The 27709-nt window shown below is 38.4% G+C and overlaps 1 protein-coding gene across 1 annotated transcript in view; it reads right to left on the bottom strand.

Annotated features, from left to right (window-relative positions):
* Positions 1–490: 490 nt before the first annotated feature.
* ASPG (asparaginase) overlaps positions 491–27709 on the bottom strand; it is a 68890-nt gene continuing 41671 nt past the window's right edge. Inside the window, exons 9-16 of the mRNA XM_067555153.1 lie at positions 26525–26638; positions 24656–24775; positions 20390–20485; positions 17052–17215; positions 11649–11735; positions 3849–3948; positions 3456–3513; positions 491–1022 (exon numbers count right to left, since the gene is read on the bottom strand). Of these exons, the coding sequence (XP_067411254.1) occupies positions 1006–1022; positions 3456–3513; positions 3849–3948; positions 11649–11735; positions 17052–17215; positions 20390–20485; positions 24656–24775; positions 26525–26638 (756 nt within the window). The 3' untranslated portion in view covers positions 491–1005. The remainder of the gene's footprint in view (positions 1023–3455; positions 3514–3848; positions 3949–11648; positions 11736–17051; positions 17216–20389; positions 20486–24655; positions 24776–26524; positions 26639–27709) is intronic.

The following is a 27709-nucleotide window of genomic DNA, read 5'->3' on the forward strand; positions in this document are numbered from 1 at the left end:
TGTCCTGATCAGAAGGTAGGTAAAATCTCTGTTGTAGAAACTCAGTTCACTTAAAGAGTCCTGTCAATGAGTGTGGCGATGTTTACTCTGTGCCACAGTGCGAACTACGGGGATGCAAATTGCAGAGTGGACCAAAGAGTCTCTTACTATAATTCATGTTAATATGAACTGGGTACCTCTTAGTTCACACTAGCAGCATCCACACGGGTAAGTTAGCATGCAACATTTTGGTGTGCAATTCTGAAGTCTGTAGTCCACACTGTGGCGCAGTGTAGACAAGCCCTGTGTTTAAGGCATCAATCTAATAGTACAGTTAAAAAGTGAAGTTTAAAGTGACATATCAATGAAGATTAGCACAGAATTGCAAGCAGATGCTCTTGAGTGATGCAATTATTTGCGCTGACACATACAGTTGCTGTAATTATTATTACTGACATGATCTAAACTATTGCAAAAAAACCAGTGAAGTGAAACAAACATTTATTTCCAGATATTTTATTATTGTAAATCCATGAATGTATAATCAACTATGAATTCCCTTCCACCTACTCCCAAATATAAATTCACCACAACAAGAAATACTGCAGGTTACGTGCAGCATTTTCCCCATAGATTTAATAGATTAAAAACTCAGTGTCCTAGTTATAGAAAATAAAAAAAATCAGTGTGGTAGTAATAGACAAATAAAATAAATTATTTATATAGTAAGAGACACTATATCATGACATTCCAGTCTCATTTGTTTACAGCTATATGCTCAGACAATTGGCACTGAAAAGTGACCTAAACTGAGATGTGACATTAATGTAACAAGTTATCATTTATTAAAAGAAAGTTAAAATATCAAATATAAGAAAATAATCTTAAAGATAAGAAAAATTAATTATAGATTTCCAATGTACTCTAGCAGTCACTGCCACCACCTTCACCTTCCTTTTTTCTTCTTCTTCTTCTTCTTCATCATTATTGCCCATATTGTTTAATTGTTCAAAACTGCCATTTTTCTCAGGACTGTTCATTTTCTATAACGTATAGAGAAATCATATAAAGAAACGATTAGCTTTAAACCGTGCAGTGTGGACCACTTCAAAGTTGCTTGAAGCCTTTCCAAAGAAGAGCTTGAATTGGAGCCTACTGAGTAAACTCTAATTCAACACTCAGAAATGCCTTCAGATTGTCTTTCCTATAGGTAGGGAAGACTAAAAAAGTCATGCGATGGCCCATATGAAAGTTACAGATTTAAAGTTACATGTTTCTCACTCTGATATAAAATTGTATTTAAAAATAACATTGACTTCAGTTGAGGTGAATGTAAAGGCACCACAAATCTTTGAATTTTACTGGAATATTAAGTGCATCTATGTATCATTACACGCATTCTGAAAATCTTCAGAAATATCTGAAAATATCTCCAGCATGGCCACTGGGAAACATTTAAAGTAAAGGTTTCAAATGTAGATCAGGCCTGTAATCCCCAACTTCCTTACCCCAATCTCCCCTTTTTTAATTTAAAAAAAGCACAAAAGGCCTGATTCTCCTCTGATCTACCCTTGTGTAGTCATTTATATCAGTGTGTAGTGGGAATAGAATTCCCCACTCACATACACCAGTGGGAGCATTTTACATCCACTTTATACAGGTGCAAATGACTACACAAGGTGCATAGAAGTGGAGAATCCAACTGTGTTTAACGATTCTTAGGGTTTGGGGATTTTTTTTACCTCCCTGATATCTTAGATTTTCCAGTATACTGGAAAAGAGATATCTAATCTCCAACTGGAGAGGATTGTATCAGAGTAGAATTTTGAGAAAAAAAATTTAAGTGCTTAATATGCTTCCAGTTATAGTAGCATACTGAGTGGTAAATCTCCAAACATCCATGCATCACTTAGGATTTGGTTAACTGTTCTCCAAGTTTTATTTGATTGTTGGCTGCAGAAGATATATGTCAAAACTGTTATTGTCATTCAGTGCAAATAATTTAGAATTCAGACATATTCTCTGGAATTCCTGATCTCTCCTATTGTCCTGTTTCAGAATCTACAATGGCAGGGTGAATCTGTGAGGCCTTTTAAACTCAGTCTTCTATGGCCAATAGTCAATAATTCCTAATGTGTGCTTAGTCAGGTCTCTTTTTTTTTTAAGCTAAGATTGTCTAAATTACTTTATTAGCAACAAAATCCTGGGTTAGGATAGCATTGGGCAAATGCTCTGCTGGTTAAATTGTCATTGGTGTATTCAGTCTAGCTGAAGATCTGCCTAACTATAACATGGTCTGTCCTCAAGCCAGTGAGCCAGAGTGCATGTTATCATTTAAATTATGCCATTGGTGTGCATACAAGGCAAGGCCCCTGCTCAGAGGAATGTACAATCTAATATAAACAAGACAGATGAATAAGCCATCACAACATGCCAGAGAGGAGATGAAAAAGGAGTGGGATGATATGAAGTGATCCCAAGTTGCTTATGTGGCAAATTAGTCCATTTTGACTTTTAATCTTGACATGGAAACGTCTGTAAGTCTACACTGCAATGAATCAGCCCCACAGCCTAAGCTATGCAAGCTCGAGTCGACAGGCATGGGCCCGCCACGGGTTTTTAATTGCAGTGTAGACATACCACAAAAGACATTTGCAACAAGAGCTGAAGTGTCACTCTGCTCTTTACGTGTCTGGTAAAGGCATGGTACATGTTTCCCAAAGCTGTTGTTTTCTCTAGTGTTGTTATTAGGTTATTTACCTAATTAAACTCTTCCTCTGCCCAAAGACTCCTTTCTAAGTCACATCAAATGAAAAGAGATCCATACAGTTACATGAAAGCAACTTGTCGCTTTAAGTATCAAGATATTTGTTTTGGGGAATGTTTAATTCACACAATGTATTTTCTTGGTTGCTACAAGCGTAACCTATTTTCATGAATTACAAAAGCATTACATTTTCCTTTTGAATGAGAAATGTAAATATGAAGTATTTGAATGGTTGTAGTTTGCCTGCCTGTTTTGATTCTGACTAGAAGTGTTCCTGATTGGGGTTTACTTGAGTAAATTTAAATCGATGTGCCAATGGTTGTCACACCTGTGGAGAAGAAACTCACTAATGCATTCTTTACATTGTAAATGCTCTCTCTTTTGCAGTAACACTTAGAATAAATTCAGGACCCTATAGCACTAGGTGCTGTACAAATCCTGTATAAGACACAGTCCTTGCTCCAAAGAGTTTCTAATCTAAATAGACAAGGCAGTCTATTTAGATTATATCCATGGTTTACAAATAGAGAACTGAGGCGCAATTACTTGCTCAGGGTCCCATAGGAAGTTTGTGGCAGAGCCAGGAACTGGACTCAGAATTCTCCAAGCCCAGTCCAGGGCCTTAACTACAAAACCATCCTACAACAACAACAACAAAAAGAGAACCCAGGACATTTCAGCAAACAAGAACTTTTAAAATAACCATTACCTTCTTTATATTTTTTCTTAAAGAAGTCTAGGAGAGCCACATGCCCTCTAATCTCTGCCTGTAAAGAGAAATTTAAAGAGTGAGTACACACACACACACAGACACTTACTTGTGGGAAAACGAAAAAGTACCACAAACTACTTAAAGACTGACTTAAATGTTTAATTACTTGGGGGGAGTTGGGAGAACGATGGCTTTAAATGATGTATTCCTTGACAAGAGTTCTGGACTTGTCATAAATTTGAAGCAAAGACTTTTTTTAATCAAAATTGTAGGAACCAAAGTGGCATTTAATTTGTCCAACCTAATACCAGCTGACGTGTCAGAACAGATATGCCATAACACACATGCTTAGCAGAGCTCCACATGAATTATAGCAATAGTCACACTTACTATTTGTAAGGGAGTTCTGCCATCATAACCAGTTTGTTCCATGTTTGCACCGGTTAAATACCAGACATACAACCCATACACATCGTCCTTAGCAGCAAGGCTGGAAAAAGAACAATTAAGAACAATTTAGTTTGTTCTAAAGCTGTAAGGGTATTTCACTGTAATACTGTTTTCTGTTAACTATCAGAGAAACTAATGTGAACATTAAACCAACAACAGGCTTAGCATGACCGCCAGGACAGGATAAGGGAGGGAGAAGTTTACAAAAGCTTTGAACAGCTGAGCAAGCAACACTGCTTGATGAATCAGTTCCTCAAATTAATAGGGCTGTACTATAAGCAACTTACAACAGGCTAGTTTCACCCAGTGGGTGTGACTATGACCAAAGGGGAAAAAAAGATATGCAGTTTCATATTTCACAACACAATATTTATCCTATGAAACGCAGTTTAAGGGGCGGTGGAGGGCTAGCCCACATTTGAGTTGTAGAGTTTCATATTTTCAGTAATAGTTTTACTATGCAGAGAGTGACAATAGCCATGCTACCAAAACATTGCATTTAAAAACACAAACTCCAAAAGATCGTATAAACATATCTGATACAATATTGCCTCTAGCATGAATGATAATATTCATTATCAAAGGTTATGATAGCATTATGTTTCTCTGGTGCCATTTGGATAATTTTAATGGTGCTACAGGATTTGGATCTTAAATTAAAGGCAATTTATAAAACTCAGTGCCAACAAACAGCCATTTTACATACAGTCAGAAGAAAACTCTGCTAAGGGTGGTCTATGCCCACTATGACAAATATTTTACAGTGAATTAAGATATGTTGTGTATTTTGTGTCCTGCCTAGCTTACCGTAGCTAACAGAGCTAGAATATTATGGGATAGCTCAGCCAGTTCTGTCTAGTCTTAGAGTAGGAGAATGAACTCAGTCTGTGTGTGTTTATATCACCCTGTGTTCCTGCCTGCTGGTTTCTCTCTGAGTGCAAGTAACTTCCAAGTATCCAAACATAACAAGATACACGTGAATTTTAAAACTATGGTGTGACAACACCAGGCAGTTTCTTGCATGCCTGCTGGCAGCCCCACTAGTATCTGCAGAACTTAATCTTTCATTTCAAAAATCGTTTCTAGCCCTTGTGGTGTGAAAAACACCCAGATGTGCCCCAGTGCGATGCCTTCTGCAGACAGGCTGAAAGAAACAATAGCTGAGCAGTATGTGGTCTGAAAAAATGGGTTGATCTTATTATCACTTTGCAATCTGCCTGTCTCCCCAGCAACTATTTCTGCCCCCAAATCAATCCCATCCCTCAATCCCCATATCAGTTCTGTCCCTTCCAGCCTCACTTCTGCTCGTCTTCCAGCTCTAGGGATTTTTCACCCCACCTCCAAGGCCTGGCGGGGGAGGCTGCACTGGGATCCCTCTCTGCTTTCTCAAGATGCAGGGACAGAAGGAGCAGAGGAGCTGTCCTGCTGCTCACAGGAGGGCAGGAGAGTGGAGCTATCCTGAGCAGCTCTTTCTGCTCCCTCCTCCTCTCTGTAAGAATGGTGCAGGTTGCTTGGGGATGGAGAGCTGTGCCAGCCTCCTGCAGCAGCCCTGGGGAAAGTAGCAAATCAGAGGGGCTGCCTGCCTGCCCGTGTCCCCCCTCCCCCCACCAGGCAGTACTAAAAATGTGTACTCTCTCAGTGACTCCGCTGATTTCTCAGTAAGGTTGTTTCCTGCGTCTGCGACCTGGTGCACTTTAAGCACTGGGGCTATCCCCAGCCATCTCAAGAGGATGTTAGCTCTCGAGCTGTAAATGTTAATATTGACTGCTTGCTGCATGTTTGAACAGAAATCGCCAGGTAATTATCCAGTGAGGTTGGATCTCACTGAAGTGAGGGATGGAAAAGGCTTCTTTAGTCTGTGGTGTACAACCTGCTGCCCTGAATGTCGCTCTCTTTCTGAAGGAACAGAGTATTGATAACAGTAGGCCATGGGTAAGCAGTGTGGTTGACTGGCTCAGGAGACTTGAGGCATGGGAGTAGGGGCAGTGCACCAGAGCACATGTGAAGATATGTGAGATGTTGTCAGCAGCAGGCAGCCAGGACTGTATAGCTCATGGAAGAGTCACTGCAGTCAAGTCTGCAAAATTTGTTACTCGCTGCTAGTCTGAAGCCACTTCTCAATTGCTGATAAATATTTTCAGGTACTTAAAAAATCTTTAAAGGGGAGTGGAAGCCTCTAACTGCAGCAGCCTGAGGGTGAGTGAGAGGAAAACTGGAGCAAGGTCTTTCCTTGCATCCAGCCACCTGAGAGGGTGGGAAGAAGACAAAATCTGTGCCTTTGGCTGTTGAGATGGAGTGAAGGGATATGGGGCAGGGCAGAGGGAGAGGAGTTAGGGCCTTTGTTTTATATGAGAAATGTAATAGTGGGAGCAGGCTTGCATAGGTAAGAGAAGAAATATTGAGGAAACGTTAATGGAAAACAGTGTTCTTGAAAATAGTGTTGTTGTTGTCCCACTGACAACTGACCAAAAGGGAGGGAGTTTAATATTGAGTTAAAAGAGAAGAGCCCTTATAATTTCTATTACTTCTGCATGAGACAGCAGCTGGAGTTATAGAAAAGTAGGGAAATAAGTAGATAAGCGATGGCTATTCAAGAAGTGAAAGCTAATTTGTTTCAGCAGATTCACCTTTTGCTACAGACATAGTGAGATTCTCTGGCGATAAAAAACAAGCTAAACGATGGGAATAAAGAGCTTCTCAAAGTCTGGGACAAGGAAGTGCTGGGCTGCCGAAAAGGGGTCTATCATTCATCATGCAAAGCAAAAAATCATTGTGCCCAAAGAATAGCACATTAAAAAACACTGCATTACCAAATAAACTTAGGAAATTCAGTCAGTACTGCAGTAAGCACCACAAACAAAATTGCTTCACTTACTGCATGCTCGCTGCCCAAACGCTCTTGTTCAGAAAGGGCAATGTGAGTTAAAATTGCCACAGAGGTTGAAATTATGAAGTTGCTTTGAAGTCAGTAACAGACAAACAAAAATAATATTCTTCACTGATTGGGATTTCTTCTAACAACGAATAGTTATTGCAAGTTTAAAAAGATTGCATCCTCAGAAGTTTGGAAATTTAAAGTAGGGCTGAATAACTATCCAGCCAAAAATAAACAGATTTAGCTGATTACCTGCATTCTACTTTAGGATGTAGCAAAGAAATTCCTTTGTTTTAATTTGGTGACCGAAACTCTACAGACTACACATCCACAATTCAGATGCTCATTTTAAATTTGAGGGATGACAGAATCTGAATTAAAGAAGAAATTTGTGGCTTTGGCTTTAATTCAAGGCCAAATAAAAGGTGCTGACCTTCAAGACTGGCGCACATGGAATCTCTGTGTCTGAATTTGTCCAAATTTGCTGACATCATCACAGATGATGCATCTTTAATAACAAAAGCTAAGAATGGCGGGTTATCATGTTGCTCAAATGAGTAATGAACAAAGATAATTTAGTACCACTGCATCCTATGCAAGAGCAAAACCAGTGAGATAAATGTTTATTATTTGTTTTCATTGCTGTCACTATAGTTGAATTTTATTCTATCCTGTTGATTAATTCACTGCCAATTTAAGTTTTTCCTCCAGGAAAACAAAGCTAATTAGGGGCATCCTCTGAGGTTTACTGCCTCAGAGGAATGGTTTTGGTAAAGGCCTAGAAGAGATTTATTAATTGAGAGGAGTCAATCAATTTGATATGCTTGAAGAATGCAAATGGCTTTGCCATCTTGCATCTCAGACATTATGCTGATTCTAAATACATTTAATCCAATTCCAGAGGTGTATAAAAAAGGAAATCTCTTTAGGTCTACATAACAGGAACTCCACTGCTATATATCTTCTGAAGTTTGCAATAGCAGGGCTACTTCTCCTCCCATATCCATAAGCCTTCTGTGCACTTAACAAGTTGGCAGCACAGGAGAGCCACTGGCATGCCAGGGGAGGAACACAGGAGAAAAGCCCTGCTGCTACAGATCTCCTCTAGTTTACAACAGAAGAGCTACCTTCCTGCATGTCTCTCTAGGGCATGTCTACACTGCATCTGGGAGAGAGACTTCTGGCCAGGTCCACAGACTTGTGCTAGTGGGGATTACGCTAGGTGAGTGGATGGTGCTTTGACATTCAGTCTCAGGCTCCCCACTCTACCCCCACTCCAGGCTTGAGAGCCTGAGCTCCAATTCAAGTCGCAACATCAAAATACCATCTACGGAGCTATTTTTAGCATGCTAGCATGAGTCCCACTAGCTCAAATCTGTGGACTTGGGCTGGGAGGCTTGCTCTCAGATACACTGTAAATATACACCAAGAAGCTCTTGAGGTGATCCTGAGGTTTGCAAGACAGGAGCTTTCTTCCTGCACACACGCAAAAGGGCCCAGGAAGGAAGGGCCTAGCTCTGTAGAAAAATGGGAGTGTGTCTGATGCGGAACATGTTTTAACACCAGCCCAGTTTCAAATTTTCAGAGCTTCTTGTATTTTTATTTTTAAAAAAGGAAATCCAGTCTCCAAAAAGGCTGTGATAATTTACAGTTAAGTTTGCTACAGGAACTAACATTTTTACATGACAAGAACACTCCAATTAAAAAACCTTAAAGAGAATGGAAATAACCATTTAAGATAATTTCCATAAACATGCCATGTGTTATAGTTTGTATAAAGGTAAATCAGTAAAGTCCTTGCAGTTTATATATTTGGTTAGCAACAATATCAACCTGAGAAATCTCCCCCTCAGTTTCCAAAACTCCTTATGAGTCACAAGATACCTTTAAACTCTTTCATCATAAACACTAATTATGTGCCCCACATAGTCAAATATATACATATATTACTGATAAATATGTTGAAAGATTTCAGAAGTATATCTCCTAGATCTTTTTTTACTGAAACGTTTGGTTTGAATTTTGTATATAGGTGTTATTTACATTAGCAAACTTAACTATACATTTGAAAAGTTTGTGAGGTAATCTCTAAGCAGCAAGTACCTCTTTTGATAGCTCCTTTCATATCAAAGATCAAGGAGTACAAAACACAGGATTTACACTGATGTCCCGGGTTCCCCATAGTTGTGCAGCTTTTATTCTAGTCTGTGGGGTGATTTTGAAAGAACTGGTTCATGCTATGTTCATTTTGGGTGGTGGAAAGTCTCAAGACAAGCAAATCCCTGCAATCGTTCCATGCACAAAGACCACTCTTCCTGCCTCTCTATATGTATATTCCTCATCTATATGTATATTCCATCCACTGCACACAGGAAGTATCTTTAAAACAAATTGATCTTTTTTCTCCTATGTTAGTCTAATACCATTAAAAACCAATTTAAAATGCCTCAAAGCCTCAGGGGTACATTATCACTACATTCAAAATACAAGAGATCACACAATACAGATCCAGTGTATACAATATTTCCTGAATGTATTACAGCAAATGGCATCACATTCACTCTTTGTTTAAAGCCACATGCTCTCATTTTTGTAGTACTGCTATCAGGCTAACCAGTCAAGCAGGTTCTGCAGGCAGAAGGGGCTATGTATGGGGTCAAATTTATTGGTGAAAGAATGTGATTTTCTGAGCCACTCCTCTAATACTTTTGACAGGTGGATTAGAATGAGCAAACTCTTAATTTGGAAAGTCTTTCTATTGTTTTCATCACTTGCAATGCTCTGGGAAATATGTAGTATAGCTCTATATGGTTTGGGTACAGGCTATCTGAGACAGTCTCTCTCTCCTGTGTATTGTCATAGAAGTTGAGGCACTCCACATAAACATCCCTATATTTAGATGTCCAAGAGCTGGTAGCCAGGGGTTATGAGTAGAGGGCCCTCAACTGTGGAATCCATATCCACTATGGGGGTAGCAGAGTCTGAAGTTGTAGCCCTTGAGGACAGGATACATCTTTTCTCAGGATTCTATCTGAGTGAGGAGACTTGTATTTAGTTTGTTGTTGGGGGAATAAGGAAGAAAGAAGGGAAAGTCTATTACTTTAAGAACTGTAGAAACGATTGACACCATTTTCAGATGGAACTGCACATGATCAAGTCACCAGCACATCTGAAAATAAGCTGTATGATCTTAAGTTGATGAAATATTGCAGTTTTTTATTAATGAAAAATTAGCATGGAAGAGCAGGCTATGGAAAGTGTTGACTTCAATGGAACTATGTATCTGCTTAATGATAAGCATGTATTTAAGTGCTATGGTGAACTGGGGCCAGAGTTCCCACCAATTTGCAAGACTGAATCCATATTTATTGGAATTTCTTGTTTTCTGGAGACAGATGCTATTTTCGCTCTATAGTTAAGGTTGAAACTATTCCTCCATTATTCTTTTTTAATAAAACTACTCCATTGTTACAGTATAAATTGTCCCTGTTGTTCTAATCTTAAGATCTAGACACTAAAAACACAAGCTCCCTACAACCTAATAGTAATAAGAAATAATGTATAAAAATGCATCAGGAAGAGGGACAGACATGCTTCAAATCCATTTACACATTTTCCATAATGCTCTCAATTTCACTTGTGGAGTTCTGCTGTACCACTTCAGGTGTGTCGCACAGTTAATAGTTAATTTTATCCCTTTATTTCCTCTTTAGTTATTAAATCTAGCACAAAAATACTCTAGTATATGCCAGGTTCCCAAATGTCTCTGGCATACATAATAATTATTTATATAGCGGTTTCCGTCTTGAAAGCATTTGAGAAACAACTGTCACATTACTCAAGTGAAACGGGTCACTATGAACAATCACTGGTTTACAAATAGAGTAACAGTGGCACTGAGATAAAGATACCCAAAGCCACAGTAATTAGTGTCAGAATCAAGATTAGAACCCAAGAATTCCTCACTTAGGACATGGCTACATTGCCTTGGAGTTCAGAATATAGGGGTTTGAACTGCAGCGCCCACCAAAGTGCTGTGCTGTAACTCCCTCACATGGAAGCGGTGGGTGCGTACTTAAAGGTCCCTACTTCACACTAGTGTTTTAGACAAGTGTATCACTTTGGTAATTTATACCCAATCAAATTGGTTTGCTTTGATTAATAAACCCCTGTGTGTTTCCCATTTCAGAGTGTGTCCCGGGCATATCAGTGACTCAGTCATTTACCCTTGAAAATAGAAATAACAGGATAATAATGTAACTGTAACTACTGCATCTTAACACAGCTGACTTAGTGTAAGCTGCCAGTGCATGGGCGGCCTACCTAGTGGGTGAAGCAGGGACCTTGCCTGGTGGTTGTGGTGGCAGTTCAGAGTAATGGCAAGCTTAGATCCAGGAGTCAGGTACCAATCCGAGAGTGAAGCTGGAGTCAGGTTTGAGGAGCCAGGCCAAAAGGTCAGAACCAGATTCAGGACTGGGAACACCAAGCTGAAGGGTAAGCCCAAGTCATAGTCAAGAAGCCAAGCCACAGGTTGGAATCTGAATCAGAATCAAGGCAGAGAGGCAAGGACTAGCCTGAAGAGAACAGGAGCAAGGGTTGGAGCAGGAAGTAGAAGCTGAAGCAGAGCAGATACAGCTGTGAGCATGGTAGAGTTGAGCAGCTATTGTACTACTGCTGCTGCAAGGATCAAGTAGCAGGCTGCTGGCTCCCCTGCCCAATCAGGGACATGAACGTTTTGGAGAAGTTCATCAAAGCCCAGTTGAGCTTGCGGGGTTGCCTAGCAACCAGGCTGAGAGCCAGCCACTGTGCTCCTGACACATTTGGATCATGCTACAATGTCATAGCTAAACTTAAGTCATCTTTACCTGCAAAGTTCTGTTCCAATGTTCTTTAGCTCTTGGCTGGAAAGGTGAGCTCCACTTTTACGTAGTAACTTAATCACTTCTTCATGCCTTTATGAAAAAATTGATAAAAAGAATAAGCTTTATTTTTAACAATTACATATACAAAAGGGTAATTATAAAGAGGCACTATATCAAGCTGTAGGAAAAAGATCAACCAAGATATGATAGTTGGAGAACTTGACCTAATGCTCTGTGGGATTTGGACCCCGGTTTTAAGAGATTAAAAGATTTAATTCATTACGCTGCCTAATTCCCAAACCAAAGGCAGAATTTAACCCACACCAAAAACATAAAAGTACCTGTTACCAAGACCTGCTCCAGAATGTCTATTTCAAGTATAATTACATCTATGGTTACTTGGTTTGGAGAAGGAGGGGCTATGGGAACACTGTAAAGTGAAAAGTACAGGGAGGCTCATTAAGCAAATCAACAATCTATGGCTGAATTCAAAACCTTAGGAACAAACCAGTCACTCAATTAATTCCTCAGCAAAATAAAAAATAAGTTAAAAGGTATGTTCAGTTTAATTTACATTTCTTATTCTTCTTGAAGATTACAATACCTTCCTATTTTGGAACTGGACTGTAGGTCAAACAGCTTATGTTCTGCAATCTTCATCCCAACAAAGAGAAATTACTTTAAAGCTTATCGCGATGAAGCCCAATTAAAATATAAAATTTTAAATTTGATATAAGATCTGCATTTCCTGATGAGCTATTCCCATAACAACAATATGACAAGTTTTTAAAAGTTAAATTCATTAAATTGCTCAATGGAATTTTAGCATTTAAATCCCGCTAACAGTTTTTTGCTCATAGTGAAATTGAAATCTTCTTTTCTTTGCTGCACTGTCGCAAAGTAAGCATAATCAGTTACTGCAACTGCACACGTAAGTTGGTTTAGTTATCTTAAATATTTCATCAGGAGAGTCCCTTGAGACATGGCTGGTCGTCAGTAAGAGTCTCCTGGAGGCAGCAAGTAGGAACTAGCGCTGTATTTACTTTTCTTTACACAATGCAACTCATACCAGCATGATTTAACCAAGACATATCAAACACTTTAGCACTCATTTGAAAAATGAGACTGATAAGAGATAAAAGCAGAAGAGCTTTTACATTTACTCACAAACTTGTATTTTGTACAGGACTACATGCAAACAGTGTCTGTATCGGTTTCCTTGATGGTGGTTTGTCTTGCAGTACTTAGCATTTCTAACACTCCTAAAAAGACCATTGCTCCATTGTGGCATTTTTTGGCAGCGTTAAATAAATCTATTGAACAGAGTGCATGGGAGAGGGGGAAGGAGAAAAGTGTGTGGACAAGGCTTTTTCTTTTTTAAAAATAAACTGAAATTAAGTGGAAACCTCCATGGTCTTGAGCCCACTGTTTCCACTGCAGCATCCCCTCATTTAGAAGATGGGATTTGGAGATCTTTAGAGGGGATAGAGGTGCAGTCCTCCTGCTCCACAGATGACCTTAGATCTGTATAGAAATCCTTCCAATCTCAGGGCCCCTATGCAAGACCAGACCTTTTCCTCTAATCCCTGTGGCTCCTTACTCTCACTGGTAACACAACTCCTTCAGGAACCATGCTCTCCTTGCATTTCCAGTCATGTCTGGGCCACAAAACCACTCCGCACAATCCATGTGTAGGTGTGAAGATACAGATCAGGAATCTGCAAGAATCAGTGCTGACAGGGCCAGAATTAACTGATGTGGGTATTTCCCAGCAACGAGCAGCTCCCCAACCACCACAAATGGGCTTCTGCTACTTGCACTCAAACTTCCCTTCATCTGACAAATTTTTGGCCAGTTGCATGGGTTCACTTCACCTGCAATCTCCTCCTCTACAGCTAAAATCAAGGAGAATGATCTGGCCCTCATTCTTTTGGGATCCCTAAAAAATGATACATATCATGGTCACCATTAAAAAGTCAATATTCATCACACGGGGTTTGAGTTATCAGAGTTATTTCATTATCCTTAGAAAAGTAACTAAGACACTGATACTGCAAGGACTTTGAACATACTTCAGTTTATGTACTGTGAGTGCACAAAATTAAGCACATGCATAAGAGTTTGCAGGCTCAGGGCCTTGGGCTGTACTTTCCACCAGCCATTTTTAAAAGTGCAGGTGTAATGTATGTTTAAACTTGATTAGCTTCTTTCTTTTTGATCCTTGCTACTCTAGCAACTAGAATGGCTATGACAGGATTGGCTCACTTTTTTCATTCAACTTTCAGAGTGTTGAATCACTATGAATTGCAAACTCTTAAGAACTGTATAAAATCAGAGAGACAGACTGTAATGTGATTTTAAAGAATCAGTGTGATGCGTAAATTCTCCCTCTATCCTGGAGGTACTAAAATAATGTAAATATAACCTTGCAGATTTCAAGTATTACAATACATGTATATGTGGGAAGTGACTCTACCAACAATAATCTCTGATGTTCTCACAGCAGTTTGCAACTCACATGGTATACAACTTTTATTTGCAGCCATTTTAGTCCTTAAACTCAAAGTAGAAGGAAACGGTTATAATACATAAAATATATGAAATTTTGATTTGAGACATCTGTTTCATGCTTAGAAAAGTTTTATTTTATATAAGTATTTATTTTACAGTTTTGAAAATGAGTAATCTATTAAGACACTCGGAAAATGGCAGTTAAAGGGATGCTGCTAACTTTGATAGGTCCAAACAACTGACCTACCTTACCAGGGGTCTCCTGCATGTGATATATTGTGTGAGCCGCACTATAATAAAAAGGATGTGTACACACACCGTAATAAAGAGGATGAGTAAATACATGATGGTATAGAAAATGGACATGCTGCAGTTTACTATAGTTTAAAAAGAACTCCACATTTTAACAGCAACTAAAGTATCAATTTAAAATTTTAAAAGTTAAGGAAAGCTTAAAGAGATTAGAGATCACTGTTGACACAGGCCATTTTGTTTGCCTACAGGTTGACAGTGTGCTGTTAAGAAGGCGTTTTGGCAGAAACACAAATCGTGACCATCTATATTAATGATAAAGGAAGAAAAAAATCACCAGTCATTTTTCTTATTTGCATGTTTGGTTAAAAAAACCCAGATCACTGAGAGAAGTGACACACACGTTAAAACAAATCTATTGAGAGGAGTAGACACTGTACAGATTAAATCAGTGATTATATTCCAATTCAATTAAAATGGAAAATGGAATCAATCAGTGCAAAGTTCTGTGATGTTAAGACAATTTCTTAGATTTTTTTAAAAAGCACAGTTTTATATTTTGCAATTCTGACCATGATATGAAGCACGGAATACTTACTAGGATTAATTTTTAAAGCAGGCATTTTCCCGCTTCTATTGCTTAATATAAAATGCAAAACTTTAACATCCATATTGTTTCTCTTCACCTTCAACAGGCAGTTGTTTTACAAATGTAATTAAAATATATTTTGTAGTAGACATCTTTTTAGTATATCTTTAATTCCATACACCCCCATCTACATTAGAGGTAAATTAGCTCCGCAGGATTTCTAATGTCCCAAGCCACTTGAACCTCAAGTTTAGTATCTTAGCACTACAGGCCTGAAGCTATTGTTACAGACAATAAAATCACATATTTACTTAGATTTTCCTCTCGTTCTGATAAGGGCACAAACAAACAAAAACTAAAAATAGTTAGGATTCATTTTCCTTTTACAACTCCCCATTTCAGAATGGGTGTACATGTTTAAAGAACTAAAGAGACATAGTAGGAGTCGAATCTAGGAGTGGCAATGAAAAGGAATCCAAACAACAAATTCATGTGAAATTCCTCAGGCAGTAGTTGGGTGTGGTAAAAAAATGCAGGTATCTGATTTGCAGGAACATCTAATGGTGATGCAGTGTTTTCTCACACTGGACTAGGGCCACCTCTGTTCAACTGCAAGTTTGTTTGATTTGCTTTTAGTTTTGTTCTTGTTGTTGGGCAAGGGGGGCGGGTTACAGCTTTTATAAATGTTTCTTATATCAAAAAGGCTTGCATAGTTCTAAGATAATGACAGTGAAAACTATAAAAATGTATGGGTCACTCAATGGTCTAACAGTAGCACAGCGTGCAGCCATCCAAAGCTCTGAGTCCTGGATTAGCAGAATCTGGGATCATTGCTGAGCCAGGCTTCTCAGCTCCTCCAGATGAGGAAAGCATTACATCTTTTTGCAGAGATTCCTCTGGTTGTTACAGAAACAAAACAGAGAGACTCCACAGGGAGCCAGATTCAGCCCTCACAGACAGATGAACCTGCCAACATTTGAAAGCTAAAATAGGGATAATTTGCAGAGAAAGACCAGGACACACATTTTAACTTTATTAAAGTTCACTGGACTTGAGGGGCACCTAAAGTGCTTTGGAGGGACAGAGTAAAAAGGATAAATATTTTGTTAAATAAAAAATAGGGACTGTCCCTCAAAAACACAGACAGATGGTGTGCACAGACAGGAAACACACAATAAGGGCCTAACGAGTGGGGTGAAAAAAAAGGGAAAACATAGGTGAGAGTCAGAGTCAGAGTCAATCTGTAGTTTCAAACAGGGTTGGAGGACCAATAAGGTTTTAAATCTCCAAACTACAAGTTTTAATTTCAGCTATAGTAATCGACACCTTTTTACATTCTGATACATTGTGGCCTTATGAACCTACACAACCGGGTAAAGACCAGCAGAATGACAGGCCCACAGAGCGCTACTATCTTCAAGGATTATTGATGTAACTGGCAACAAGGAGAAAGAATCACTGCAGGAGGCAGCCAGCACATGCTTATTGTGCTTGCATCAGCTGATAGGTGTGTAGAGTATGTGGAAGAGAAATCAGAGAAACGGTGACACAGAAAGGGGGGGGAGGGTACAAAACTCTTCAGCCTCCTGGAGTAGCTTGTTCTATTTTAAAACCCTTCTGCTCCTGAGAAGGAAGGGAAGGTACAAAGAAACCACTCACTTTCCCCCATTGCTCTAGTTCCTGGACAATCCCTTCTGCAAAACCAAAAGTAACAAGAAGCCTCACTCGACAGACAGATTCTTTTATAAATAAATCTCACCACAAATAATGGAGTCCTGGAGTAGTGGGCAGGAATGAAAAAAAAATAAATTTAAGTTACTTATCTATGGGGTATGGCATCAACAAGGCTGTTTTCTTTAGCTACAATGTCCTAAATAGCCAAACCATTTACACACATCCTTTAAAACTACAGAATTTGCTGTCACAGAATTGATCATTGCTTTTCACTACTGCAGGTTGCTGACCAAACCTTCTTATTGAAAGTGATGTAAATATGAAATGAAACAAGGGTAGCTCTCTCATAGATATTTATGTAAAATGTATTTTTTTAATACCTGAATTTGACTGCATACATCAGTGGAGTCGCGCCAAATCTGTCTTTAGCATGAACAGTTGCTCCATGCTTCAGTAAATAATCAACTATTTGCACGTTTCCTTCACTTGATGCAATATGAAGTGGAGTTCGACCATCATAATCTTGACAGCTCAAGTTTCCACCCTACAACACAAACACACCAACTGCTAAGGAAAGAGGCAATGGTAATACAATGGAGGCTAGGTGGTTCAGGGGCTTAGTCACATAATGATACATATTCCTACATTACTGTTTGAATCCAAACATTAAACATGCAACAGTTTCTCAAAAGCTTATGTGAAACTAATTGGTTAGTCAATTCATAAGGATGTCCAATTGTCACTGGTAAACATGTATACTCTGAGATGCATGGACCAATAGATCTAACAAACAACAGCTTTGTGTACCAAGACCATCCTTAGCACCTCCACCAGCTCTGGAACCTCCAGAAGTCGCTAAAGATACCCTACCACATTAAGAAATTCATTGATGAATTCTCCACTCCCAATACTTTGAAAAGTCTATGGATAAAAAAGCACAGACCCATATGCCACACCACACCTAGAAACACTGAGCACATGTCAGAAAGAATAAGCATTCAAATCTAAGAATGTGCACCGCTCATACAGACACACACATAAATATGCATGCATATATTAAAATTATCAGAAAGAGCTTGCATATTTAAAATCAGCAAGGAAAGAATTATTATCACTCATGCTCAGCATATGCTTTTTCCACTTATTATAAGCTTTATTTTCCAATAAAATGTTCCCAACATGGTGGAATACATATTCCTCACTGAAGACTACCTTCTGGAGAAGCTACATAGCTATAGATGAAGCTGTTTTCGTTGTAAAACCCTATTTTTTAATCCTCCTCCAATAACTTTAGCTAGACTAATTGGTTTGGTCTACCAATTATCAGGTTTATTCTAATGGCTAAATTTTTCTGCAAATGCTGAAGAAAACTGATTACAGAGTTTGAGATATAGGTCTTAAAGTTTCAAATTGGAGCAATATTTTTAGTGTCAACATTTGTTGGTCCTTCTAGCTCAAAAACAGCTTGTTCTTACCCCCTTAAAACTTTTCACAAAGCTGAGACACGGTTCTCATCCTGGCTATGCACAATTTTATTTAGCAATTGTGTTTATCTGTGCAATGGGCATGTTGCATAATGGCATCCATCTGTTGTTTTTTTTCTTACAAAGTATGAAGAAAATAAGTTAAGCTGCTTGCTGTATGGTCAATTAAAAATTACCATGAACAAAGATCTATTCAGCAGCGACTCCATAATTAGGGTTGCATTGGAGGTTCTCTTAACTCTGCATAGGGAAACTAATTTTTTTTTTAGGATCAGCCCTAAGCTCTGCATGGCAGCGTGAGCCATGAAACTGGAAAATCAGAGAGGACAAAGAATGGTAGTAGGAGCTGGGAACTTGTGGGGTTGTGCTAGCTGGAGGGACCTGGGAGCCCTGTAGAGCTTGAAATATGTACAGGGCAGAGCAAGACAGGAGAGGCCAGCTATCCTGGGGAGCTCCTAAGATTCATATTGCAGGGAGAGTCGGATACTGGGGATATGGGGAGCTAAATTCTTCTTTAGTCCAGTATTTTTGTTTGACAAAACCATGTTTAAACTCTACACAAAGGTGGGTACTATGGATATGAAAAGAAAGTTGCAGTTAAAAAACCCTAAGCAAAAGTCCAGAAATGAAAAGTTAAGGAAAGGTAGAATGCATTTGCATATTTATCTTAGTTCATACGGTCACAAATGACAGGCTGAGAACAAGTCTGAAAGATGTCACATCAGATACAACATTTTTTGAAAAGGCTGAACTTAAGTACCTATTAATAAATGCTTATGTCATAGAATCATAGGACCAGAAGGGACCTCAAGAAGACATCCATTCCAGTCCCTGCACTTATGGCAGGACTAAGTATTATCTAGACCATCCCTGACAGGTGTTTGTCTAACATGCTCTTAAAAATCTCCAATGATCAAGATTCCACAACCTCCGTAGGCAATTTATTCCAGTGCTTAACTACCCTGACAGTTAGGAAGTCCAACTTAAACCGCCTTTGCTGCAATATAAGCCCATTGTTTCTTGTCCTATCCTCAGAGGTTAGAGAGAAAATTTTTCTCCCTCCTCCTTGTAACAACTTTTATATACATGAAAACTGTTATTTTGTCCCATCTCAGTCTTCACTTCTCCAGACTAAACAAACCCAATTTTTTCAATCTTTTCCTCATAGGTCATGTTTTCTAGACCTTTAATAATTTTTGTTGCTCTCCTTTGGACTTTCTCCAATTTGTCCACATCTTTTGTGAAATATGGCCCCCAGAACTGGACACAATACTCCAGTTAAGGCCTAATCAGTGCGGAGTAAAGCAGAAGAATTATCTCTTGTGTCTTGCTTACAACACTCCTGCTAATACATCCCAGAATTATATTTGCTTTTTTTTTTTTTTTTTGCAACAGTGTTATATTGTTGACTCATATTTAACTTGTGATCACTATAACTTCCAGATCCCCTTCTGCAGTCATTTCCCATTTTCTATGTGTGCAACTGATTGTTCCTTCCTAAGTGGAGTACTTTGCATTTGTCTTTATTGAATTTCATCCTATTTACTTCAGACCATTTCTCCAGTTTGTCCAGATCATTTTGAATTTTAATCCTGTCCTCCAAAGCACTTGCAACTCCTCCCAGCTTGGTATCATACGCAAACTTTATAAGTGTATTCTCTATGCCATTATCTAAATCATCGATGAAGATATTGAACAGAACCGGACTCAGAACTGATCCCTGCAGTACCACACTTGATATGTCATTCCAGTTTGACTATAAGCCATTGATGACTACTCTCTGGGAATGGTTTTCCAACCAGTTATGCTCCCACCTTACAGTGGCTCCATCTAGATTGTATTTCCCTTGTTTGTTTAGGAGAAGGGCATGCAAAGGAGTATCAAAAGCCTTACTAAAGTCAAGATATACCACATCTACCACTTCTTCCCATCCTCAAGGCTTATTACTCTGTCAAAGAAAGCTATCAGGTTGATTTGATACAATTTGTTCTTGATAAATCCATGCTGTTACTTATCACCTTATTATCTTCTAGGTGTTTGCAAACTGATCACTTAATTATGTGCTCCATTATCTTTCCGGATTCTGAAATTTTGCTGACTGATCTAACTCACCTTGATCATAGTATTACTACCATAGTCTATAATACAGACATTGTGCTTGCTTCCAATCTCTTACAAATGCAGTTTGTATTAATCTTTAAATAAAATATTAGTAAATAGTTTAATTTTTTTACCATTTCTTCTATGGCTTTTAGTGCATCTGTGTCACCTGTTTTAGCCGCAGCACAGGCCAAAGAAGGAGTTAATGCATCTCTAATGGCTTCTAGCTCCTAAGAAACAAAAAATAAAATTTAAAAGTTTTAGTATTATACACATCTTTTTATTTACCACTTGGGACCTTAGCACTACTGATATCTACATCAAAAGAACAATATTGCACCTATGTTTATTTGTAGAATCACCAAATATAATCGTTGAGGACTCTAGTTATTAAAAATAATCTTGTTCACATTCTTTGAGGGAAAGAAGTCACATATATACTTTTCCCAAATTCATAAAACCCCATATCCTTACAGTTACTTGGACTCCTCTCACTTCCTAGTTACACTGGATTTAAATGAAGAGGAATTCTAAATTATGCTATTTAAGATATATTGATAATTACAGGGGTTTTTTGGATCCCCCAAATGACATCCCTGTGTCTACACCTAAGTTCTATACAGCAAAACTCCATCCTATTTTCAAGATATGCTCATTTCAAACCTATATTAGTTTTTTGGAAACCATTTCTGGTCCCATTGACTTCAGTGGGAACAAGATTTGGCCATTAAACAATATGCAACCGGAATAACATATTTTTAAATGTCTATTTTCCTGAACAATGAGCATGTCAGCTCTTTTAGTGCAAGTAGAAATGAAAGAGCCCCTAGCAACAATCTAGCAACCAAAAAAGTTTGGTAATTAATTTTAAAACAATCTCCCACTTCATATAAAAAAATATAATAAAGAAGTGAACATCAAGATAATAAATTAGAAGCCTGAAAATTATATGGTTACAAACTTACCACTTCCTCACTATTAGTTTCCTGAAGTCAATATGGAGTTAGGATACTTCTGAGACCCAGCATGACCATGCTGATTCTAACAGCTATTTAATAAATATGATACTTCATTTAAACAACCCTTTTCAGCATTCACAAGCCCAATAGCTAAGTAGAATACTGCAAAATATGGCATGTCCCAATATGGATAAGGTATGACTTTTTTTAAACACATTTGTTAAAGATACTTAAATCCGAGAGGCATGCTCTGATTGAGTCACATACAAATTTACAGTATTTTGTCTTTTTGTGGTAGCTAGTCAGACTGAAGAGTAAAATATATATATATGATGGACATGCCATGGAACCACCATCATAAAGCTCATAGAAAACTCACACTGATTAAAGAGATAAAGGCCTTCGTTTTCAAAAGTGACTAACAACTATGGGTGCCTCAATTTTTGGGAATTCAACCTGAGACAATTTAAGAAGGGGTCTGAGTTGCAAAAGATCACCCAGACTCTGAAAATAAGACCCCTATAAGGTCAGGTGTCTCAAGCTAGGCAACTAGATATGAAAACAATCCCAGAATCACTAGCCGTTTTTGAGAATTTAAGCCAATGAATGTACTACGAGAACTATACTGAACTCCATTTTAAAGTATACATACAACACCATTTGCTAATATATACTATGTTGAGACATTTCTACTGATGTTTTGAACCCAGGGCAGCAACACTTGCTTTCGCTCTACTTTTTTTTTTTTTTTTATCATTCTTCTTGGAAATGCTTTTCATAGTGGAAGAATATACCGCGTAAACTACAACAGCTAGAAATTATGTTAGTCAGCCATGCTTTAACAGCAACAACTCACTATGTGAGCCAAGCGATAATGGATTTTTTTGGTACAGAGGCCAAACGGAAAAAAAAATCAGATAAAAATATCTGGTCAACAAAAACATTTTTTTTTGTCTAATCAAAAAAACAAAAAAAATTATTTTGTATTAACTGAAACGTTTTGGTCAACTCAGAACAAATTTTTCTTTTTTCCCCCTCAAGTTTTTTGTTTTGATTTAGATGCTTTGAGTGTTTTACACCTTTTTTATTGACCAAATTTAAAATAAAAAGGTGCTTTAAAAAGTCAGAATAAAACGTTTTTTCTAATTGAAAGAATTCATCAAATTTGACCCTAATTTGGCAAATAGTTTTGGGCCCACACAAATGCCATTTTCAGCAAACACCAGTGTGTTGAAAATACTTTGCCCAACTGTACTTCAACAAGAGTTGAGCATCAATAAGCTTCTAGTGCACTCAACACACCCGCAGGCAGCCAGCAATGCCTTTATTATGTCAACATTAACATACATTATGCTAGACTTTATTTGCACTGGACCACACTGTTCTCTCTTAGGGCTCTCCTTTTCCAGTTTTAACCTATCATTGAACTACTGTCCTCAGTGGCATGATACCTCCAGGCACATGCATTGGGTTGACATGATCAATTCTCCGCTTCAAGTCCGGAGGCTGCATTTAGCCCTGGTGGACCAGGATTTTGGATCCTTAAACTCCTTGTTTGTCTTACTTCTGCTCTGATCACCTGGGTCAGGGTTTATAAAAAGTAATACATGTGTTTACCCCTTATGGATCTCTACATTGCCTAGAGTTGTTCCAGTTCAACAGCACCAAAGATATATTTATTTATCTGAGGTGTGAGAGATTAGAAGTGTTGTAGCTGTTCTACAACAAAACATTTGTCAGCCTACCAGTTGTTAGCCAGGTCTCACAGAACCAGCAAACTATTTGCCAATGTCTGCAGATTCATCCATTTGGCCTGCAGATTAACAAAAGTGTTGTCTCAGTGTCCAGTCCTAAAATCAAAATTGGAGCAAAATGCAGCATCTCCCAGAGGTACAGTACAGCACTGTGCTAGTGCTTTTCTATCAAAAATCTTTGATCTCAGCCTCTGGGAGCACGAGATGAATCTATGAGTCACAAAAGCCAACAAAAAAATGCAGCATGAAGATATTTGTGGTCTTGCTGTGTACTACCTAAAGCTGAGAGAGAGACATACACATCAAAAAAAAAAATATTTTCATTCTATACCTCACCCCTTCTCATCCATATGTTAGAATGAGTGTGGCCAGTAAGGCTCTGACTCAACTCTGATAGGACTATCAAGAGATGGTTTATCAGGAGACACCAATTTCATCAAGATAGAAAGAGCCAAAGAGATCAATGGCTTTGCTTTGTACGCTTCCTTAGATCTCATCTACACACAACTTTTGTGCCAATTTAATTATTTTGAGTAGTGGTGTGATTTCTTACCAAAATAGTTAAGTTTGTACATAGACATTTATGTACATTTATAAGCTATACCACTATAACGCACCTTTATACTGGTATAATTGTGTCTACATTAGGGGTTTGTACTGATTTAACTAAACAGTTTCTAAATGATATAGTTAAAGCGGTATAAAAACTGTATTTACGCAAGCCCTGGAGTCTTATTTGGGATCATTCCAAGCCTCCCTGATGGATCATCAGAGAGATTTTGTCTCATAAAGCATGGTGAAAAGCTTAGTGACCCACGATGCAAAGAACAGCAGCAACAATAAGGTCTTCTGGTACTAGCAGAATGACACTGAATATCTGGAACACATTGTCTGTGCTACAAGTGGCGGTTATTTTTGTTTATTTTAAAAGCCCCAGCTGCAGAATGATTCTAGTTCCATGAGTTCAATGAGCAGGAGAGCTTGGAATCTTCCAAACCTAGTCTTCAACTTCTTTTATGTTTAACTCACTCCATGTGATCCCAGTCCCTCAGCCTTTTTACTTCTCTCCTATCCCATCCACTGTAGAATAAGGCCATCCTACTTACATCTATATTTATAAATTGCTGTTTGGGTGTTAAATTAAACCTTCCTTGAAAACAAGCCAAGAGAAGACCATAATAGTTATGTCTTGCAATGTTCTCCATAGAACATTGTTTCCCATTTGTTGTGCAATCAGCAGTGATTAATATTAACTCCACATTAATACCTACATGCAGAATGCCTCCCATTGTACTAGTCATTTATAATTTTGTATATAATTACAGTATTTTCCGTTGTTGCCTGGATTGTTCCATACTGACAAAATATATAGAAATGCAAAATACTTTAGTATTATTTTCTCTCTCTTTACAAGTACCATGCATGACAATGACCTTGGTAGTATTTGTGATAGCCTAGATCATCAGTGAACCAAGAAGTAATCAAGAGGATTTTACAGAGATAGAAAAGAAATTAAAGATTTAACTTATTGTACAGAATGCCCTCCCTGGCCTAATTAGTTAGTACACTCAGCAAGGAAATCTGTGTTTCATTTTCAACATTGCACTGTATTTCATGTTTAAGATATACTTGTTTAAGAAAAATTTCTGTTGTACATGAGTTCACTTTAAGTATTTAAAGTAGGTACCTCCTTGCAGCTGACATTTAGAGATTTGGCAATCACTTGAATGAACTTGCTATCTGCAAGACAGATCTTTGCTCCTGTGGGTACTACAGTCATTTCTCCTCTCAGATTCTCACTCAGCATCTGAAAAATGAGCAAACAATCAAGTAATTGTGAAAAGCAAGGGAAAAGATGATGGATGCTGTTAAGGTTTGTTTATTAGCCTAAGTTAGAAAGTTACATGGAAAGTCATGGAAAATGCAAATGAATGCAATTTACTATAAAAATTAATTTTGCCCTGTAGAATAAGAACACAGTTGAAATTACTTAACATTTTCTATATGCTATAATTTATTTGCTTAGCACAGTGGAAATGGCAAAGAAGAAGATACAAAGGTAAAAACAGTTATCATCCCAAAGAGTTTATAACCTAAAAGATAGAGAAAAGTCAGGACATACTGGAAAATCTAGAAGGTGGAGCAAAATGTTTGGAGGGAGACAGGTGAGAATGGTTTGGTTTAAGTAGTCAAGATTTCCCAGCACAGTAAGTAACAGCCTATTTAAACGAACAGTAAGTTAAAATACTGAATGAGAAAGTAAAATTAGGAGACCAGTGGTAACTTTAGGAAAAACATTGGGCTTTCTGAGAACCTGTCTCTGTCCAGTGTTTTAGGGTTATGAAGCAAGGCAATATTTAACTAGAATGCCCTGCACAGATTGGGCTCTGGACTAAACGGTAAGTGTGCAATGACATCAATGGAAAGGTTCACACTGATTTTAATAGGCTTTGAATCAGTCCCTTTGGCCCTGATTCTATAAACCCTTAGGCACATGCTTAACTTTATGTGCGTAGCCCCATTGATTTCAACATTAAACATGTATTTAGATATTTGCAGAATGAGGGACTTAGCACTAACCAGGCTCAAGCAGCAATGAGAGACTCCCTGCTCAGAAGCAGCCTCTGCAACAAGACTAGAGAAGAACAGAGATAAACCTGGAAACCAGGTTCTATGAAAGCTGGAGGAAAGAGGGACATCTGAACATCATGAACATTACCAAATCCATTATTTTTTTCAATTTTGATGATTTTATATGCTGGTTCTCTCTCATCAAGGTTGCCTCCACAACTATTAAGCTGTCGCAATTAGAATTTTAGAAGCAGGACTATGCAAGTTTGCAAGAAAACAAGGTGTGATGTGGGAAGAAAGAGTGCCTCAAATTTACCTGTGTCTAGGCATGCCCTTTATTTAAAAAACCACCCCTAAACACTTACAATATTGTAACTGTCTGCTGGAAGAGTCCCATTACATGTATATCGGTGGAAGTTATGTACTGCTTAGGTGCATGGAAATTTCCAGATTTGACAGGCTGACATAATTAAGATTGGTCAGCCTGCCAAAAGACACCATTGAAGAGCTTTTATTAAAAATATGTTTTTTAAAAAGGCAAAGTAGAAATGATACATTCATAGTTGTGGGGTCACATATGGACAACCACTGCTTCTTGGGCAGTGCTATAAGCCATATTCTCTACTACACCGTTTGTTGAATGTATTCCTGCATAAAGTATACGCTATGCACAATTGCTCCTCCCACAGCAAAGAGACCTCCTCCTTTCCAAGACAAAGATTTTGTCAAGTTACATACAGAAAATGTTTAAAATATAAGATACTAATAAGCTAGATAGTGATAAATCTACCAATTTTCATATTTATGAAACAATATTAGTTTGCATAAAGTAAGAGGGTGCATTCACATTAGGTAGCGGAAGTGAATGCTCAGACATGAACATAAAAAGTCAAATCATTTTACTAGACAGAGGTCAGCATAGCAAATATTAGAAAATTAGATTTTAAAAACCAACCATTATTGAAATTAACAGTGAAATATTTACCTTCTTCTTCTGCTCCCAGGAAATATGGCTTTTGCTCAATATGTATGAGAGTTTAGCAAGAGCTGCTTCAGGTGTCATATCACCCCCTGAAATTACTCCTGTAGCAGTGAGAGTCTGTGAATGAAAAGAAACTTTAATTACTGTAGTATTCAGAAACAATTTTATACAGTATTGATGCATATGGGATTGTTAGCTACAAAGAATGACTATTTCTTTTTCCTAAAAGGAAAAGGCTATGGGTGTGTATTAACTATATAAATGCTTGTTAGGTTGGATGGCCATCCAGCATCTTGACGGATGAAAGAAAACACAAAGTCAGTCAGTCAATAGTGCTGGGCAGTAGTGTGGGAGAAAAGCCCAATCCGTGAGTGGCAGACCTTCCCCCACAGTGGCTACAGGCCCACTCAGCAGATAGAGGCTGGAACACATTCTGCTTCCTGGCTTGCCTACAGGCCTCAGCCTGGGCTCTCTGATGACTCTCAGCGATGACTGCACCACACTTGACCCGGCTTCTCCAGACTGAGCGGTTGTGGGCAGGGCTCTCCCAGTGATCAGTGGGAATGCTGAATTTCTTGAGATCCTGCTTGACCTTGTTGCTGTATCAGAGCTTTGGCCTGCCTCTGCGTCATGGGTAGTTCTTGAGTTGGCCATAGAACACAACCTTCGGCAGACAATCTTGAGTCATGTGCTCCATGTGTCCCAGCCAATGAAGCCTGCGAACATCCAGCATAGCCTGCATAGACTGTAGGCCAGTTCTCTCAAGATCTTCTTGTTAGTGATCCATTGGTCCCAAGTGACTCCAAGGATTTTGTGGGACAGCGAAGGTGGAAACTGTTCAATCTCTGCTCCTGCTTGGAGTATGTAACCCAGCTTTCACAGCTGTAAAGGAGGCCACTGAGGACACAAGCCTGAAAAACGAATACCTTTGTATTCAGGGTTAGCAGCTTGTTATTCCAGCACATGAGCTAAGTTTGCCAAAGGTGACAGAGGCTTTGCCGATTCTCACGTCAAGTTCTGTATCAAGGCTAAGTGAGCTAGCTAAAGTTGAGCCAAGAGAGTAAAAGTGATCCACATTGACCAGAGCTTCATTATTGACATAGACTTAAGTTAGCATATTAGTGCCCTGTGACATAACAACTGTTTTCTTAATATTGATTGCCATGACAAACTTCATACCTACATCAG

The sequence above is a fragment of the Emydura macquarii genome, unplaced genomic scaffold, assembly GCF_026122565.2.
Source record: "Emydura macquarii macquarii isolate MOO-44397 ecotype Brisbane River unplaced genomic scaffold, CSIRO-AGI_Emac_v2 contig_1551, whole genome shotgun sequence".
NCBI lineage: Eukaryota > Metazoa > Chordata > Testudines > Chelidae > Emydura > Emydura macquarii.